This window comes from Lithobates pipiens, unplaced genomic scaffold (genome assembly GCF_037356315.1).
Source record: "Lithobates pipiens isolate NorthernLeopardFrog02 unplaced genomic scaffold, aLitPip1_a1.2 Scaffold_48, whole genome shotgun sequence".
Lineage (NCBI taxonomy): Eukaryota > Metazoa > Chordata > Amphibia > Anura > Ranidae > Lithobates > Lithobates pipiens.
The window spans coordinates 5,159,499-5,180,466 of NW_027507872.1; the positions used below are offsets into that span (position 1 = coordinate 5,159,499).

The 20,968-nt window shown below is 44.1% G+C and overlaps 1 protein-coding gene across 2 annotated transcripts in view; it reads left to right on the forward strand.

The window, feature by feature from the left end:
- The window catches only part of PPFIA3 (PPFI scaffold protein A3), a gene marked incomplete at its 3' end in the record, with an annotated part of 942,579 nt that overhangs the window by 122,454 nt on the left and 799,157 nt on the right, over positions 1-20,968 (forward strand). For both annotated transcript variants that reach the window (XM_077467171.1, XM_077467170.1), the window contains 1 exon segment: positions 4,870-5,477. In XM_077467171.1, coding sequence (XP_077323297.1) covers positions 5,244-5,477 — 234 coding nt within the window.

Consider the following 20,968-nt stretch of genomic DNA (forward strand, 5'->3'; position numbering starts at 1 on the left):
GTAAAAAAAAAAAAAAAAAAAAAAAAAAAAAAAAAAAATTCCTGATCACCCCCCCCCCCCCCATAGTAGTACAGTGATGTTACACTGTAGAAGAAGCACATTAAGGTCATGGAGTGGCCTAATCAGTCTCCAGACCTTAATCCGATTTTTTATATATATATATATATATATATATATATATATATATATATATATATATGTGTAACTCAAAGTTATATATATATATATATATATATATATATATATATATATATATATATATATATATATATATATATATATATATATATATAAACTTTGAGTTGCCAAGAGGCAGCCAAGAAACCTAGATCGGTAAAGAACAGTTGACCAAAATTCTTCCTGAGATGTGGGCAAACCTGGTCAGCAACTACAAGAAAGGTCTTATCTCTGTGCTTGCCAACAAGGGTTTCTCCACAAAGTCATGTTTTGCTTGGAGATCAAATATTTATTTTACTTACTGAACGGCAACTTCATTTATAGCATTTATTTTATGCGTTTTTTCAGTTTTTTTGGGTTGGTTAATAGTCAGTCTCTTTCATTTAAAATACACTTGCGATAAAAATTATAGACTCTTCATTTCTTTGTAAGTGGGCAAACTTGCAAAATCTGTGGGGGATGAAATAATTATTTTCCCCACTGCATGTATAATTGAAAATGGATCAGTACTGATGGCCTATCTCATTTCTTGAGGCCCTAAAATGCCAGGACATAAAATACAAATAGCCCCCCCCCCCCCTCCCCAAATTACCTATTTTTTGGAACGTAGAGGCATAGTGAGTTTTTTTGAAGTTGTAATTTTTTGTCACAATTTTTTGCAAAAATCTCACATCTACACATGCAGTACATCATCATGTAACTGGTGTGACAGTGATCAGGGACACTGACTGGTGACAGTATTTTTTTTTCAATTTTGTCATTACATTTATTTATTTTTTACATACTGTGACCAGAGCAGTACAGTGTTACCACAGTGACAATGTACTACTCTGGGGATGGGATCAGGATTTTTTTTTACACACTCTGATTGCTTATAACAGTGATAATAACTGTTGTAAGCAATCCTTTTTTTATGAATGGGTTGAAAAGACATCAAGTCCAACCTATGTGTTTGATGTTATGTCCGTATTACATTGTATATATCCTTGTTGTGTATGTTGTGGTCTTTCCGGTGCTTCTTATCTATTCATTTTTTTAAATAAAAAAAACACTGCCTGTGGAAGGGAATTCCACATCCTAATCGCACTCACAGTAAAGAATACTCTACGCAGTTTAAGGTTGAACTGCTTTTCCGATAATTTTAGTGAATGGCCGCGTGTCATAAAATTCTCTTACACAGAAAAGTTCTATCCCTATTGTTGGGTCACCAGTACGGTATTTATACATTGAAATCATATCCCCTCTCAAGCATCTCTTCTCCAGAGAACAAGTTCAGTGCTCATAACCTTTTCTTATAACTAATATCCTCCAGACCTTTTATAAGTTTTGTTGCCCTTCTCTGGACTTTCTCCAGTTCCAGCACTTCCTTCCTGAGGACTGGTGCCCAGAACTGGACAGCATACTCCAGGTGCATCTTGACCAGAGTCTTGTAGAGTGGGAGGATTATCATTTTATCTCTGGAGTTAAAGGGGTTGCAAACCCTCATGTTTTTTCAACTTAATGCATCCTATGCATTAAGGTGAAAAAACTTCTGTCACTGACTGGCCCCCATCCCCCCCGTTTTACTTACCTGAGTCCTGTATTCCCCCGCCAGAGACGTGCTCTTCCCCTCTGCTCATTGTCTTGACTCTTGATTGGATAGATCGATAGTAGCACAGCCATTGGCTCCCGCTGTTGTCAATGAAATCCAATGACATGGGCACTGGGGGGCAGGGCCACGCCCGCAAAGTAATCCCCCGTAGAGCGCTTCTCCTGGGGGTTACACAATGTGGGTTGGAGCTACTAGCGCCACCGGGGGGACCCCAGAAGTCAAGGATCGGGCCACTCTGTGTAAAACTAACTGCACAGTGGAGGTAAGTATGACATGTATGCTGTTAAAAAAAAAAAAAAAAAAAAAAAACCTTTGCTTTGCAATCACTTTAATCCCTTTTTAATGCATGCCAATATTCTGTTTGCTTTGCTTGCAGCAGCTTGGAATTGTATGCTGTTGCTGAGCCTGTCATCTACTAGGACCCCAGGTCTTTTTCCATCCTAGATTCCCCCAGAGGTTCTACCCCAGTGAGTAGATTGCATTCATATTTTTGCCACCCAAATACATTATTTTAAATTTTTCCACATTAAACCTCATTTGCCATGTAGTTGCCCACCCCATCTTGCAAGGTTTTCACATCCTCTGGAGAAGTTGTTGCCCTGCTTAGCTTAGCTTAGTATAGTCTGCAAATACAGAGAGTGAACTGTTTTTATCCCACTCTCCAGGTCGTTTATGAATAAATTAAATAGGATTGGTCCCAGGACAGAACCCTGGGGGACCCCAGATTCCACCCCTGCCCATTCCGAGTACTCCCCATTTATCACTACCCTCTAAACTCACCCCTGTACCCAGTTTTCAATCCATGTACTCACCCTATGGTCCATGCCAACTGACCTTACTTTGTACATTAAACGTTTATGGGGAACTGTATCAAATGCTTTTGAAAAATCCAGATACACCACATGTACGGGCCTTCCTCTATCTAGATGGCAGCTCAAGAACGATTCTTCATGAATCCATGCTGATTACTGCTAAGGATACAGTTGTTATTTCTAAAATCTTGTATATAGTCCATTCATCCAGTGTGTACTATTGTGAAGCTGTAATTTTTCAGACGGAAAAAGTTTCTATTGTAAGTTCGATTGTGTGTATGCAGTTCCGATGCTCAAAAACTTACGCATGCTCAGATTCAACTACAAGATGGAAGCTATTGGCTACTGGCTATTGAACTTCCTTTTTCTAGTCCCATCGTACGTACATCACTGCGTTCTTGATGGTCGGAATTTGGTGTGACAATGTGTATGCAAGACAGCTTGAGTGAAATCCCAACAGAATTCCGTTGGGAAAAACATGAGAGCTCTTTCTGACCAAAATTCCGATCGTGTGTACGCGGCATGACTCTTTTGTACTCCAGCAGCTGGAGCTCATATTTTATACCAAATATCCTGAATATTGCATATGCCCTTTGATGGGGAAACACCTTATTGGTGAATCCCTGAACAACTTTATTAACTTTAAAAGTATACGTTAACTCAACATTTCACATTTCTTATATGTGTGTACTCTGTACTTGTATAAAAAAGTAATCTACTTCTCTTTGCATTGCTCCTTTTGTGTAAAATTCCTGGAGATCCTGCCTGTCCCCCTGCTTTCCTATTTCAAACTGACCACAATAGGCATAGAGGCACATCCTTCCCAGCATGGTTTGTGTTCTTCTTTGCATTCTACTTGGGTGGAAGCAATCCAATAGTCAGACTTGTGCTTACATGCGCGCCCCACATACAGCTCTTCACTGGAAAGATTATACTGCTGTTTTTCTGCCTCCTGCTGACGCTTCCCCCTGCAGTCTCTACCCTCCGCTCTCCAAGTCCCTTATGCAACTAAGAACATATGATAAAACGGTACAATATATACACACACACACACAAAATGTTGCCTTGCATTTCTCTTTTAAATTGAATTGGTTGTCTTGCAAGGAAAGGGTTTACGTATACTTTAAAGAGGATCTGCAGTCCGCTCACATAATTTGTAATAAAAACATCTTTGCCATTCTGAAGCTTCCTTCCAACCACTTTGCATATTTTATATATAGTGTGATTTCTGTACTTGCCAAATATGCTGCAGAAATTTCCCTCCACTAAGTCTGGCTGCAGTCATTTTAACTGTAGGCAGCAGAAGTTGCTGCCTGTTAACTTCCTGGATTTACATACACACACACAAAGGCACACCTCCAGCTCTGCAGCTTTCATTGGTCCTCTTAGGACTCATCCCCCTTATCTTTCTGGCAAACTCCCACAAGAGTGAGTGAGAGAGAGATGTGCATGATGTCATACGCCTAGGTTTTTTTTTTTACCAGACAAGAAACAGGAAGTGGGCTGTATAAGGCATTTACTGGCAGAAATACATGTTTTACTATCCAAAGTTAAAACAACAAGGGCAGAGGATTTTAATAGATGGAAAAATGAAAAAAATTACTGAATGTCTGCTTTAAGGAGGTCACTATGAAGAAGAGTCACTGTGAGGAAGAGTACTCTCTTGCCCAGAAAAAGAAGGCACAATCTCCTTCTGGGGAAACCCTATTCCTGAGGCTAAGAGTCCTTTTCATTTCTCCCAGGCCTACAAGTCAAGAAAAGCCTGGAACTCGGTTCATAAGGTCCCTTAACTCCTTCAAATCCAAGAGCAAGTTCTCCTCACTAGGGGGCGTCCCTACTTGTGAGAATGGGATTATGTCTGGCCCTTGCAGCCACCCAGTCCTGAATGAATGAAATACTTGTATAGCGCACAATGCGAACTGAATCGCCTCTAGGCGCTGTGGCGAGCTTTGATCATCTGCTAAAAGAGGAAGGTCTTGAAGTCCTAGGACATTTGGGTCCAAAACATTGTATCCAGAACTTACAAGCTATAATTTCAGATAAAGAATGAACACTTCATACTGTGTCCTTTTATTGTAGATAAAAAAAAAGATTTTAAAATAAGTCAAAATTCCAGCTTTTTTTTCCCCTAAAGTTCTGAATTAAGCATAGTGAAATGTGTCAAGAAGGTTGTTTTATAAGGAGTTTTAGTTTAATAAAGTTTTACTATAGGATTGTATTACTAAATATTTTTGGGTCATGTGTTTTAACATGTATCTGAACTATTTTTTTTTTTTTTTATTTTTTTAGGTGCTGTTAAGCGACACATGTTCTAGTTTAAATGAACTGTGACAGTTACAAGTGGAATCCTGAATTCTTGTCCTACATCAGCATCTATCCCAGTGTGGCCTGCTTTAAAGGAACTTCCTGCCAGTAAAAAGATGCCCAGACCTGGGCACTTCACTTAGCCTTCATGTGAATGGTAACCTCTACAACATCATCATTGAGATAAAATACGTGGATCTGCTCCTGCACTGTCTACGTCCCACCTGTCTGAATTGATTGGATTTGTGCGTGTTATTACTGGCATTTCCTCCTTCCCTGGTGCTTTTTTATATATATATATATATATATATTTTTTTTTTTTTTTTCTGGTGTGTGTTTTGTAACCTTAAACTTTCAAGATGATGTGTGAAGTTATGCCCACCATTAATGAGGACAACCGTCGGGGCTCCACTTACGGCTCCGATGATGCTAACTTTGAACAACTTATGGTCAACATGTTAAATGAGAGGGAACGACTGCTGGAGACTCTCCGGGAGACACAGGAGAGCTTGGCCACAGCACAGCTGCGCTTACGGGAATTGGGTCATGAAAAAGAGTCACTTCAGAGACAACTTAACATTGCCCTTCCACAGGTAAGATACTTTTTAAAGAGACTCAGACACTTGCCAGTTCAATTGGGTCAGGGTCCTAAGTGAACAAAATGAAGGTTTCTCCTTAACGCTAAACTCTAGACAAGGAACTAAATGCACAGTTAAAATGCACATAGGATGACTGTTCTCTTCCAAAGGAATTTTGTTCAGTCATGTTTTCTATATACCCTGCCAGACAGATTAAACACTTGCTGACCAGGCTTTTTCAGGCACTTTTTGTTTACAAGTTTGAATCAGTATTTTGTGCTAGAAAATTACCTATAACTCCCAGAGACCCTAGGGAATAAAATGGTGATCATTGCACTTTTTATGTCATGTGGTATTTGTGCAGCGGTTTTGCAATACTTTGGAATAAAAAAACAAAACACAATAGTTACCTCAATTTTTTGTGTATAATGTGAAAGACGATGTTACAGCGAGTAAATAGATACCTAACCTATCACTCTTTAAAATTGTGCACGCTCCTGGAATAGCGAAAAAAAACAGTTTTTAAAAATCTCCATAGGCAACGCTTTAAACAGGTCTAGCAATAGAATTATTGCTCTTGCTTTAACATTTACGCCGATACCTCACACGTGTGGTTCGAGTATCGTTTATATATGTGTGCACGACTTAGATATGCATTTGCTTCTGCACGCGAGCATGGAGGAAAGGGGGTGCTTTAAAAAAAATGTTTTATCATTTTTTATTTTTTATTTTTACACTGGCCTTTTAATTGTTTTTTGGATCACATTCACTGTAATGTAAATATTGCGTTGTAATAGAAATAAGAATGACAGATACTCTTTATGGAGAGATCTTGGGTCAAAAAGACAACAAATCTCCTCTTTACCTTTTTAAAATCAAGAGATCAAAAAAAAATTGTATGTTTCGCTGTATATTTTTTTCCAGCCTGTACCTGAAGTGACCTGAAGTGACATCATGACGGTCCTCCAAGGCCATAGAGTCGATCAAAGAGTATTGCCTATGGCAGCAGCCGGCCGCACCGTTGGATTGTTTCTCAGACGAACCGACAGAAACAGCTGCTTCAGAAACAGCTCCAGTTGCCCAATGATACCGGGGTTATGGCTAATATCCTCAGCCATAATCCTGACCACAATATCAACATCAATACACAGTCAGGTTCATAAATATTGGGACATCGACACAATTCTAATCTTTTTGGCTCTATACACCACCACAATGGATTTGAAATGAAACAAACAAGATGTGCTTTAACTGACTTTCAGCTTTAATTTGAGGGTAGCTACATCCAAATCAGCTGAACAGTGTAGGAATTACAACAGTTTGTATATGTGCCTCACACTTTTTAAGGGACCAAAGGTAATGGGACAGATTAACAATCGTCCATCATACTTTCACTTTTTAATACTTGGTTGCAAATCCTTTGCAGTCAATTACAGCCTGAAGTCTGGATCGCATAGACATCACCAGATACTGGGTTTCATCCCTGGTGATGCTCTGCCAGGCCTCTACTGCAACTATCTTCAGTTCCTGCTTGTTCTTGGGCATTTTCCCTTCAGTTTTTTGTCTTCAGCAAGTGAAATGCATGCTCAATCGGATTCAGGTCAGGTGATTGACTTGGCCATTGCATAACATTGCACTTCTTTCCCTTAAAAAACTCTTTGGTTGCTTTCGCAGTATGCTTCGGGTCATTGTCCATCTGCACTGTGAAGCCCGTCCAATGAGTTCTGAAGCATTTTGCTGAATATGAGCAGATAATATTGCCCGAAACACTTCAGAATTCATCCTGCTGCTTTTGTCAGCAGTCACATCAATAAATACAATAGAACCAGTTCCATTGGCAGCCATACATGCCCATGCCATGACACTACCACCACCATGCTTCACTGATGAGGTGGTATGCTTTGGATCATGAGCAGTTCCTTTCTTTTTCATACTTTTCTCTTCTCATCGCTCTGGTACAAGTTGATCTTGGTCTCATCTGTCCATAGGATGTTCCAGAACTGTAAGAGCCGGTTCACACAGCGGGCGATGCGAGGCGACACGACTCGCCTCGCCTCGCTCTCGCAAGTCGCCCCCGTTCTGTACAATGGAACCGTTCTGAGAGGAGCGACTCGAGTCGCTCCGACTCAGAAAAAAGGTTCCTGTACTACTTTTGGGCGACCTCGGGGAGACTTGCATTGACTTCTATACAGAAGTCATCTGCAAGTTGCCGCTGAGGTCGCGGCAGGTCGCGGCGAGGCAAGTCGGAGTCGCCTCGCCTCGCCTGCAGTGTGAACCGGCCCTAAAGGATTTTTTAGATGTTGTTTGGTAAACTCTAATCTGCCCTTCCTGTTTTTGAGGCTCACCAATGGTTTACATCTTGTGGTGTATTCATTCTGGTGAAGTTGACTTTGACACACATACACCTACCTCCTGGAGAGTGTTCTTGATCTGGCCAACTGTTGTCAAGGGTGTTCTCTTCACCAGGGAAAGAATTCTTTGGCCATCCACCAGTTGTTTTCCGTGGTCTTTTCTGGGTTTTTTGGTGTTGCTGAGCTCACCGGTGCATTCTTTATTTTTAAGGATGTTCCAAACAGTTGATTTGGTCACACCGAATGTTTGTTTGTTTTTGCTATCTGTCTGATGGGTTTGTTTTGTTTTTTCAGCCTAATGATGGCTTGCTTTACTAATAGTGACAGCTCTTTGGATCTCATATTGAGAGTTGACAGCAACATATTCTGAATGCAAATAGCACCCTTTGAACTCTGGACCTTTTATCTGCTCCTGTAAATGGGATAATAAGGAAATAACACACACCTGACCATGGAACAGCTGAGCAGCCAATTCCCTGTTGTAATTCCTACACCGTTCAGCTGATTTGGATGTAAATACCCTCAAATTAAAGCTGAAAGTCTGCAGTTAAAGCACATATTATTTTCATTTCAAATCCATTGTGGTGGTGTATAGAGCCAAAAAGATTAGAATTGTGTCGATGTCCCAATATTTATGGACCTAACTGTGTATGTGTATATATGTGTGTGTGTATCTGTGTATATATGTATGTGTGTGTGTATGTATATGTGTATGTATTTATTGCGGTCAGCAAGTGGTTAAGATCACAGTAGTAACTGTGTTCTAATAGTATGTTCTCTACCTAGGTATACATAACCATTCCTTGGTTTGAGGCATATTTTCCCCAAATCTGTTTACTAGCATTTTCTTTTAGGTTAAGACAAGTGTTTTTTTTTTTTTTTTTTTCTTTTTTATAAGTGTTTATTGCGTGTGCATTATCTATTTTTAACACAAAATTTGGTTTTACAATATTTATCTTGTGGTTGGGTAAGTTTAATATAATGCTTGTAAATACAGTATTGAATTTTTTTTTTTCCAGCCAGCAGGTGGAGCCCAAAGCTTTTTTTTTCAGTTTTTTTTTTTGGTTGTTTTCAAAATGATTTAAACATATTTCCATTTAAAAATATTGGTTAAGGTGTACAACATTGGCACAACCTGATATCTGCAATGTGATACAGTCCTATAGTCAAACTAGGTACATATTTATGCAGCAAAAAGGAATAAATAGGGTGCAGAACTCAAATGTTACATGATATCCTAGTGTTATAAAATCTATGTGCTAATCAAACTAATACAACATATGGTGATGGTAAATTGCGCAACATTATAATACCCATCCCTCCTATACATACAACAAAGGGATTGTGTGATATGATATGATGGTAAATGGTCTTTAAAGTGTTATGCAATGTAGGGGGCAGTGGCAGTGTTCCTGTGCTATAGTACGTGTGAATGAGACCTTATAGGCACTAGCAGAATTAGATGGACTTGGCTAACGAATAAAGCTGAACACTAGCTAACACTTTTGAAAGCAGAAGTGAACCCTCCTATACTTTACAGCCAAAGAGGAAGCTGCCATCTTAAAGTCTGTTTGATCTGCAGTTGTCATGGTGTTGCACATGTGACCAGTTATGAAACCAGCCATTTGGTGGCTTAAAGAGGAAGTAAACCCTGATGGGTTTACTTCCTCTTTCATTCCCTGCAAAGGCAAAGCATAATGGACTATTATGCATCGCATAGTAGTCCATTATGTGTCACTTACCTGACACAGGAACCAGCGAAGTCACCGCTGTCCCCTGTAGTCCGGCATATCCATCTTCTCGGTGGGGTCTCGCAGCTCCGCCGCTGTCATTCGGCGAAGCCGCAATGACGTCACTCCCGTGCATGCGCACGGGAGCCGACACACATGGCAGCTTCATCATTGACGATGCCCCGCTCAGTGCGCCTGCGCGCCACTGTCTACGGCGCATGCACCGTAGACAGCGGTGCCCATCTTCGGGCAAATATCTCCTAAACCGTATAGGTTTAGGAGATATTTCTTGGACCTACAGGTAAGCCTTAATCTAGGCTTACCTGTAGGTCAAAGTGGTTTGTAAGGGTTTACAACCACTTTAATAGTTTGGTTGAGAACACAAGCAACTGTGACAGTTATTCACGACATGCCTTGAATGTAATTGTTATGGTAAACAGATAAATTGATGGGTTTAGTTCTGCTATAAGGCCTCATTCACACGGCGATACTAAGGCATATCCCCACGCTAGAACTGTGTTTGCCCCAGGATGAATAAATGGTCTCATGACATTGGCTGTTTACGGTATATTTTGGTAGCAGAAGGGCAGGTTGTTTAGCACATGCTTCAACACTTTTAGCTGCTGTGAAGATAAATGTTAGCAGATGAAGTTGGTCTCTATGGCTCCCCTCTGGTTTTTTATGTAAGAGGGCCTAATAGGAGTCTTTGGGAAATACCTAATACTGTATAAATAAATACTCATGGCCAACAATGCAGAACTGGTCCATCAACTATGGGCAAATCCTCCCTAGGAATAACAGTTGCAAAAGCAGCTTGGGAGCAATTTGGTATCTCTTTAGAGATTCTGGCTGGATCCAGACATCACCGTAGCATACATTTATAATTTGTTTCTATTTCTGCTGCCTGTAATGGTACCCCAGTTTGACTTCCCATTTTGAGACTTATTTTAGAGTATCGGCACTGAAGCTAAACAGCGACAGGGAATAGATAGTGGATAATAATAATAATCCACCTGACAGGAAACACAATCAAAGAGGTTAAAAGCCCCTGCCTCTCCCTGTGCTCCTCAGTTTTGATTGTGTTTCCCCACAGCAAAAACTTTATTGATATAAAAACTGTTATTTTTTCCTAGACCCGAAGCCTGGGGCTGGTGTTCTCCCCCTGGGAAGTCTCTGGGTCCGGCAGGATGTTCCCATCCTTCCTGGGGGGTTCCCCTACATTTTCCTCAGGGGGGCAGCAGAAACTGTAAGAGCCCCCCTGAGCGCTGAAGGACTTTGGGTACAGTGGTGTACCCAGAACTTCAGAGGCCAATTTTACTCTCCTATCCTTACCTGTGCGGTGGCCACGCAGAAAAGGAGCCTGGTGTCCCTTTTGGCTCAGGATCTCGCGTTTGGCAAGACTGGGCTGGTATCTCTCTGAAGACTCCAGGTCTAGCAATCCAGGGGGTCCTTGGTGCAGCTGGGGAGATCAGCAGGAGCTGAGCTGGCGGTCCGCCGCTCCCCCCGCCCACGCGATTATCTCCCCCTTGCAGCAGAGGTGCTGAACAGACACCGCTCAGCATTCTGGGGAGGCACCATTTTCTTGGAGCTTGGTGGAGGAATGAGTTCACTTCCTCTACAGAACAGGAAGTGAGCTCAGAGTTCAAGGTCATTTCCTATCTACAGCAAAATGGTGGCAGTATCAGCATGGTGGGGGGCTGGAGAAAACCACAGCCTCACAGAATTACAGCTGATTCGCCAAAACGATGATATAAATCCAGGAGGAGCAGGCACCCACTTCTCCCACAGACCAGCTGCCGTTCACCTGTGTTAGCTGTCCGAAGAAGCTCACTGGCGCCAGCAGCATGGAACGTGAGGAGAGACCCGCAGGGACCATGGCCATGGATGAGACCACAGGGGGTGAGTCTGAGCAGCTGCCGGAGGTTTAGATGGGAGAGGGTACCCCAACTCTTCTCCTCCTGGGTGGTACAGTGCTGTATTGCAATGCCTGTGTTTTTGTTTCAGTGGACGATGCCACTACTCTTGGGGTTGCCAGCCATCCTGTGAAATCTTCTACCCGCTGTAAGCGTTGTGGGAACTGTAATGATAGATTACCCCCAGATCATCCTTCTGTTTTAAATGTATACAGAAGCTGACAGGGAAGGAAACATCTCAGATCATTAAAAAGTTTCTCACAGTACAAACTGAGATGCTTTCCACTCTGAAAGCCTTTCAGTCCTCCCTTAAGGCTAGAGATTCAGAGGCTCACACCAGCAAGGTTGTCTCCTCCCAGGAATGCTCTGCTTCCTCTAGGGGGTCTAGACGGCGGGCAGACAACCCAAAGTATCTCCTGTCTCAGGATTCAGAGGAGGAGGATGAGTCCGAATCCCTTGGGCAGGGATTCTCAGACGAGGGTGTGTTGGACAGCCAGGAGGAGGATGAGGGGGAGGACTCCAGGTCTAGCAGGCATATCTTCTCTGCTGACGACATAGAGGGACTCCTGAGGGCTATTTATGCTTCTGAAGAGATTCAGGAGCCCACAGTCTCTGCCGTGGTCTCTGCCCAAGACAAAATGTATAGGGGCTTAATTAAACTGCAGGCCAGGGTTCTTCCGGTACATCCTGCACTCAAAGATATTATCTTAACCCCCCTAGCGGTAATCCAGAGTCTGGCTCGGGTTAGGAATTTACTGATAGAAGCGGTAACCCCGAGCCAGACTCGGGATCGCTTCGCTGGATGCAGGGGAGGACACAGGGAGACTTACTTACCTTGTCCCCTGGATCCAGCGATGTCCTCCGCGCTGTGTGATCGAGCTGTCCTCCGCTCGATTCACAGTGCCGAATGCCGCCGAGCTCCGTTCCCTGCGACGTTACGGCGCACGGGAGCAGAGAACGGCGGCAAATTCAAAAAAGTAAAAATACACAAAACACACACAGCACTGTAATCTTACAGATTACAGTGCTGTATTAAAAAATACACACCCCCTTTGTCCCTAGTGGTCTGTGCAATGCCCTGCATGCACTTTTATATTATAAATACAGTTTTTTCTGCCTGGAATTTGGAGATTGCCCATAGCAACCAAAAAGTGTCCCTTTTTCAGTGTTTTTGGATTTGATTACATTATTGAATAATTTTTAGTATTCTTTATTATATTATAAACTTTATCATACCCGGGATGTCTGCTAGACTGGTTTTAACAGATTTAAGAGAGTTATTCCTAAGAATTACAGGACTACAAAATAAAACGCCAAATTCCCATGCAAAATAATTGTACCGCTTTCAGCACCTAAAACCGGACTGAATCATACCGCCAGGGAGGCTACGGAAGTGGAAGGAACCGGAGAAGAGGCTCCTAAAGTACAAAACGTGAAAGGGTAGATGCCCTTTTACTGAGGAGGATGAGGAGAAATTTTTCAAGACTCGTAGGCTAGACGCCTCCCTGGCAGAAGTTTCTAAACAATCCGATCTTTCCTTTGAAGACACTGGGAACAAGGAATAAATGGATCGGAGGGCAGAAACTATTTTATGCAGGGCCTGGGGGGCTAATGACGTGGCTATGAGCCCCGTGTTGGCCTCAGCCTGCATCGCTAGAAACGCTGACATGTGGATCTCTAAGTTAATAGACCACATCTCCCAGACCTCCAAGTCTAAAGAAGTCTTAGATTCATTGAAGGTCATAGGCAGCGCTGTCGCATACCTAGTGGATGCAGCGGTGGAGACGGTACGCACATCGGCCAAGTCAGGTGCCTTACTAAGGGTAGGATGAGGTTTTTTCGTGCCCCCCTCCCAGGCAAAGAACCGCTTCTCAGAGAAAAGGGTCTCCCCTAATAGACATTGGGGGGCTGGGAAGGACAAGCAGAAATAAGGCATTTTCTTTTCCAACCAGAACTCGGGCAACGACCCCCAAATGACATTCCAGTGGGGGGAAGACTTTCCTACTTTGTCCCTCCAGTGAGAAAGGGTCACTCAGAGCCCCCATATTCTACAGACCATAAAAGAGGGTTACAGATTAGAATTTTTCCCCTCCTCCCACCAAATTTCTCTTGACCCACCTTCCCAGGGATCCCTGGAAGGCAGCAGGAATCCTACAGAAATTAGAAGAACTGGCCAGTCAGGAGGTCATAGTGCCTGTTCCAGAGGGTCAGCAGGGTCAGGGGTTCTTCTCCCACATATTTGTGGTACCAAAGCCCTCAGGAAGGTATCGCCTCATCATAAATCTACGGCACCTCAATGTCTTCCTGCGGTGCAAGAAGTTCCACATGGAGAGTGTTTATTCTCTCAGGAGACACTTCCTCAAGGACGTGTTCATGGTAACCTTGGATTCAAAGGACGCCTACCTTCACATCCCTATATTTCAGGACCATCATGTCTTCCTGAGATTCGCAATTGCTTCTCCAGAGGGAGTTCAGCATTGGCAGTTTGCGGCCCTCCCCTTCGGGCTGGCATCCAGTCCAAGGGCCTTTACAAAGATCCGGGCAGAAGTGGTAGCCTTCCTGACTCTCCAGGAAGTAGCGCTGATTCCCTATTTAGACGACATTCTGATTTACAATCAGAATCAGGATCAGCTGCTTTTGGATCTAATTAGGGTAGTGGAGACCTTAGAATCCCTGGGATGGATCATCAGCAAAGAAACATCCTCGCTGATTCTGGCCCGGACGAAAATGTATCTGGGATTCCTGGTGGATTTCACAGAACAGAAGTTAGTTCTACCCCAGAGCAAGGTAGAGGGTCTAATTTCAGCAGTCTCTTCCCTGTTAGAGGCAAAGACGACTCCATACAGGGGAATTATGAGGGTGCTGGGCCTGATGTCGGCAGCTATCCCAGCAGTTCCTTGGGCACAGCCTGACTCCAGGACCATCCAGCACTTCCTCCTGGGACAGGAAAATAAGTTCTCTAGACGTAGAAGTAGCCATTCCGGTTGAGGTAAAAGACTCTCTTCACTGGTGGCTTCTCCCTCAGAGGCTTCAGGGGGGTCTCCTTTGGAGTCAGCTTCAGCCTCTCAGGATAACAACAGAGGCAAGTTCCTGGGGGTGGGGGGCCCACCTGGAGGATCTAACAGCCCAGGGATCCTGGGATCTGAGCCAGAGAAAAGCCTCCTCCAACTTTCAAGAACTTTTGGCCATAGGGGAGGCATTAAAAGCTTTTGAAGGGAGGATCAAGGACTAGGAAGTTCAGATACTATCAGACAATGCCATGGCAGTGGCATTTGTGAATCATCAGGGGGGCACCAGATCTTCAACTCTACTGGCCCTATCTTTAGAGATCTTGGGTTGGGCGGAGCATCGGATTATCTCCATTTCGGCAGTCCACATAAAGGGAACCCTGAACGTAAAGGCAGACTATCTCAGTCGTAAGCCGACTGTTAAGGGAGAATGGGAGTTGAATCAAGTGGTATTCTCCCTGATATGTCGGCTGTTCGGCGATCCAGGGATAGATCTGTTCGCCTGCAGAAAGAACAGAAGGGTAAAGAGATTCTTTTCCCTTGCCCGAGAGGGGGGCTCGGAGGGGATAGACGCCTTGGCCCAGGTTTGGAACTTCCGTTGGCCTATACCTTTCCCCCCCGGGGGTAATTCCGAGGGTTCTTCAAAAGCTGTTTTTCTCGGAAGGTGCCCTGATTCTGATAGCCCCTTGGTGGCCCAAGAGAGCTTGGTTTCCAACCCTGCAGGGTTGGTCCATAGCCCCACCTCTACACCTTCCTGTTCAGCGCAACCTTCTCCTTCAGGGTCCAGTTTGCCATCCAGACCCCAACTTCTTCAGGCTGACAGCCTGGCTCTTGAAAGGTAGAACCTGTGGGAGAAGGGCCTGTCGGACAGAGTAGTGGATACTCTTCTCCTCAGTAGAAAGCCGGTCACAAGGTGTATTTATGCTAAGACCTGGGAGATTTTTTCTCACTGGTGTCAGGCAAGAGGGATTCACAAAAAGAGATCCCGGCCATTCTGGCATTTCTCCAGGATGGAGCAGAGCAGGGATTGGCAACCAAGACACATAAGGCACAGGTCGCAGCCTTGTTCTGTTTTTTGGAGAGACGCTTGGCACTAGACCCCCTGATCAAGAGGTTCCTATTGGTCAGAGAAAGGTTGTCCCCTATCCAGGTGTCTAAGTTTCCATCACGGGATCTTACCTTGGTGTTAGAAGGGTTAACAAGGCCCCCCTTTGAACCAATAGACCAGATCCCCCTCAGGATCCTCACCTTTAAGTTGGCCTTTGTGCTTGCTATTACATCAGCCAGGAGAGTAGGTGATATTTAGGCTTTTTCAGTCAAGGAACCATATTTCCGTTTTACTTGAGGACAGGGTTATACTTAGGCAGGACCCCCTGTAACTCCCTAAGGTAGCATTGAAGTTCCATAGGACTCAAGAGGTAGTGCTACCTTCCTTTTGTAATAATACCCAAAATGAGAAAGAAATTTCTTTTCACTGTCTAGACGTCAGACGTTTATTATCCCACTTAGAAAAAGTTAAGGAGTTTCGAAGGTCCAGCTATCTTTTAGTTAATTTTTCTGGCCAAAAGTAGGGCCAACAAGCCTCCAAAGCATCCAAAGCTAGATGGATTAAGCACACTTTGCTTTGGCCTATGAGCAGTCTGGTAAGGCAGTTCCTAGGGACCAGAAAGCTCATTCCACACGATCTCTGGCAACCTCTTGGACAGAAAGGGCCGAAGCTTCGGTGGAGCAGATATGTAGAGCCGCTACATGGACAAGCCAGAACACCTTCCAGAGGCATTACAGGGTGGCGTTACTGTCCCTTCAGGATCTGGCATTCGGCAGGAATGTGCTGCAAGCGGTTGTCCCACCCTAAGGTAGGCCTGAGCTACTTGTTCCTCTCTCAGGGGGCCATCTTGGAAGGCGACTTGAGAAAATGACCAGTTACAATTACTGGTAATGGTGTTTCTGGGAAGTCTTCCAGGACGACAGGCCTACTTCCCATACGTTCTCTTTAGGTATAATTTAAAGTATAGAGTGTGGTGGTGTTGGTTTTTTCACTCTTGTGCACTGGTGTGGGTCAATACTTTGTCACAACTGATTAGCACAGGGAGGGGTGGGGGCTTTTAACCTCTTTGATTGTGTTTCCTGTCAGGTGGACCAGTCATCTCTCAGGGTGCCGGTAATTGTCATTTTTTTCCCATTTTGTATAGAGCACGGGAGATTTCCCTTTACTTCCTGTTTCATAGCCAAACGGGAAATGAGAGCAAATCTCTGCATAATAAGGGAATTCCTTGAGTACCCCCAGGTCACCAGAACTAGTGTCCTCATCGGAATTTCTCCTCTGTTACTTTTCTGGGGACAAATCAAAATTTGGGGTTTGCTTTTACTTTCGCTTTCAATGATAATAGTAAACAGAACAAGTAGAGAGTGTGAATCTCCCTAACGGGGGCACAGGCAGCAATTAAAAACAGACAAGCTTTCTAATCCCTCTGCACTCTATCCAAAAAAAAAAAAAAAGTTTTGCCTTTAGTTATACTTTAACTCTGGTATTAGGCATTGCATTTTTATATGAAAAATAAATATTTCTATGAGAGTGCATCAAAGCTTTCTTAATATCCAACAAATGGAGAATTGCAGGGATGTCTTTCTGTTGTGTGAATTTGAAGAGAAGAGATGCTCCTCTGATTTTGTCACCAGCTTAAAGAGTAACTCCCCTCTGAGTGATCAATGTACATTGCATGGATTTTAACAAACTGTGCTGCAGATTGCTGCCTGTTTCTACTATCTGCATCTCTGACACTCTGCATCAGTGTCTGTATCTCTTTAGAAGTAATTAACCCTTTGGGATCTTCTCATCAACAATTATATTTTTATGGCAGAGGATGCCTAAGACCCCTTTCACACTGGCGAGCCCGTAGCGTCGGCGGTAAAACGCTGCTATTTTTAGCAGCGTTTTACCGTCAGATTTGCAGCGCATTTTGGGCGCTAGCTGGGCGCTTTTACCCCCGCTAGCGGCCAAGAACGGGTTAAAACCGCCCACAATAGCGGCGTTTTGCTGGCAGTATTGCAGCCTTGCCCCATTGATTTCAATGGGGAGCAGCGGTGGAGGAGCGGTAAGCACACCACTCCTTCACCGCTCCAAAGAAGCTGCTGGCAGGACTTTGAGCTTTCACACTGGAGACAATGGTGCAGCAGTTTGAAGGCGGATTGCAGGCGCTATTTCTAATGCTATAATGCCTGCAAAAGGCCCTCGGTGTGAAAGACCTCTTAAATCTGATTTGCATCTGAATGCAGAATTCAGTGAGATTCTTTCATCAGTGAGCCAATCACACAAGCAGGAAATTACATTTCTGGGGAAACAATTACTAGAGACAGTCCTTTTCCACATCTGTGAACATACTTTGAAACAAAGAAAAAGAAAAAAAAACACGCATTTTAGAGGCAAGTTGGACTAGAGAGTTTTTATATAAAAATGTTTTATTTTGCTTAGAATAAAGAGTACAGTTCTCATACGATTAACATCATCTTTCACGTTATACAAAAAACTTTGGCTAACTTTACTGTTTACATAGTTACATAGTTAGTCAGGTTGAAAAAAAGACACAAGTCCACCCAGTTCAACCACAAAAAAAAAAAAATAATAATAATATCATACAATCCCATATACCCAATTCTATACCCACAGTTGATCCAGAGGAAGGCAAAAAACCCCAGCAGAGCACGATCCAATTTGCTAAAGCAGGGGCAAAAAATTCCTTCCTGATCCCCCGAGAGGCAATCGGATTTTCCCCGGATCAACTTTACCTATAAATGTTAGTACCCAGTTATATTATGTACACTTAGGAAATAATCCAGGCCCTTCTTAAAGCAATCCACTGAGCTGGCCAGAACCACCTCTGCAGGGAGTCTATTCCACATTTTCACAGCTCTTACTGTGAAGAAACCTTTCCTTATTTGGAGATGAAATCTCTTTTCCTCGAGACGTAAAGAGTGCCCCCTTGTCCTCTTTGTTGACTGTAAAGTGAATAACTCAACGCCAAGTTCACTATATGGACCCCTTATATATTTGTACATGTTGATCATATCCCCCCTTAATCTCCTCTTATCAAGAGTGAATAAATTTAGTTCCTCTAATCTTTCCTCATAGCTGAGTTCCTCCATGCCTCTTATCAGTTTGGTTGCCCTTCTCTGCACTTTCTCCTGTTCCCCGATATCCTTTTTGAGAACTGGTGCCCAAAACTGAACTGCATATTCCAGATGAGGTCTTACTAACGATTTGAACAAGGGCAAAATGATATCTCTCTCTCTGGAGTCCATACCTCTCTTACATACAGGAAAGGACTTTGCTCGCTTTGGAAGCCGCAGCTTGGCATTGCATGCTATTATTGAGCTTCTGATCTACCAAAACCCCCAGATCCTTCTCCACTATGGATTCCCCCAGTTGTACTCCCCCTAGCATGTATGATGCATGCATATTCTTGGCCCCCATGTGCATAACTTTACATTTCTCAACATTAAACCTCATCTGCCACATAGTCGCCCAATTAGACAGAGCATTGAGATTGGCTTGTAAATTGGAGACATCCTGTAAGGACGTTATTCCACTGCATAGCTTGGTGTCATCTGCAAAGACGGAAATATTACTTTTGATCCCAGACCCAATATCATTTATAAAGATATTAAAAAGTAAGGGTCCCAGCACTGAAACTTGGGTTACACCACTGATAACCTTAGACCATTCAGAGTAAGAATCATTAACCACTACTCTCTGAATTCTGTCTTTTAGCCAGTTTTCTATCCATTTACGAACTGATATTTCCAAACCTATAGACTTTACCTTACACATGAGCTGTGTGTGCGGAACTGTATCGAACGCTTTTGCAAAATCCAAGTATACCACGTCAACCGCCACCCCTCTGTCCAAGGTTTTACTTACCACCTCATAAAAAGAAATCCGGTTTGTCTGACAACTTCTGTCTTCTGTCTTGAATCCATGCTGTCTGTTGCTTAAAATATTTTTTTCCTGCAAGAACTCGTCTGTGTGTTTTTTTTTTTATTAATCCCTCCAGTATCTTCCCAACTATAGAAGTTAAACTAATGGCGCGTACACACGATCAAACAATAGGGTGGGAAAGTCCGGCAAACTCAAGTCCGCTGCACAATCCCCCCGTGTGTAGGCTCCGATGGACTTTTTTGACCCGAAAGTACGGCAGACTTAGAAAGTAGTTTTGCACTCCAATCTTCCCGCCGGACGTTTCGGCGGACAATCCGGCCATGTGTGTACCAGTCCGCCGTACTTTTGAAATGAACGGACTTTTCCCGCCGGAGAAAAGTCCGCTCATTTTGAGCACGTCTCCGGGTAGGCGGGGCCCACGAAGGATGCGTCGCTGGCCCCGCCAGCTGGTATGGACTTAAAGGGGAACCCCAATGCTGAAAAAATCAGTGTGGGGGTCCCGCCCAGGTCCACATCAGACCCTTGTCCGAGCACGCTACCCGGCCGGCCAGGAAAGGGGGGACGAGCGAGCAACCTGGCCGTTGCTCCGGGGGCCACCTTATTAAAGGGGGCTCCCGGATTCCGATAAGCCCCCCGCCCGCAGACCCCGACAACCAATGGCCAGGGTTGTCGGGAAGAGGCCCTTGTCCTCATCAACATGGGGACAAGGTGCTTTGGGGTGGGGGGGCCACGCGGCCCCCCCTTCCCCAAGGCACCCCCCATGTTGAGGGCACACGGCTTGGTATGGCTCACTCGTCCCCCCCTTTCCTGGACGGCCGGGTAGCGTGCTCGGACAAGGGTCTGATGTGGACCTGGGGGGGACCCCCACGCTGATTTTTTTTCGGTGTTGGGGTTCCCCTTTAAGTCCATACCAGGTGGTGGGGCAAGCAACGTCTCCTTCGCGGGACCCACCTACCTGGAGACGTGTTCGAAAATGAGCGGGCTTTCCTCCGCGTGTGTGGGCGAGTCCGTTCATTTCAAAAGTACTGGTGACAGTACGGCGGACATAGTACGCCGTATTAGTCCGCTGAAAAGGTGCCGTGTGTGGGCAAGGAGCCCGTTCGGAAAGTCCGGCGGACAGTCCGGCGGGAAGTCCGCCAGACTAAGTCCGCCGGATAGTCCACTACGTGTGTACGCGGCATTACAGGCCTATAGTTACTTGGTTTAGACTTTGTTCCCTTTTTAAATATAGGCACCACATTGGCCCTGCGCCAATCCAGTGGTACTATTCCTGTCATTAATGAGTCCCTAAAAATTAGATACAATGGCTTTGAAATTACAGAGCTCAATTCTTTTAGGATCCGTGGGTGGATGCCATCAGGTCCAGGTGCTTTATCCACCTTTATTCTGTCCAAATATTTCTGGACCATATCACTTTTGAGCCATTGTGGATTTGGGGCTGCGTCACTACCACCCCCATTATGGACATGAGCTCCCCCATGCTCCTTTGTATACACAGAGCTGAAGAAAGTACTTAATAAGTTAGCCTTCTTTGTCCCCTGTCACCCACTCCAGATTATTTTGTAAAG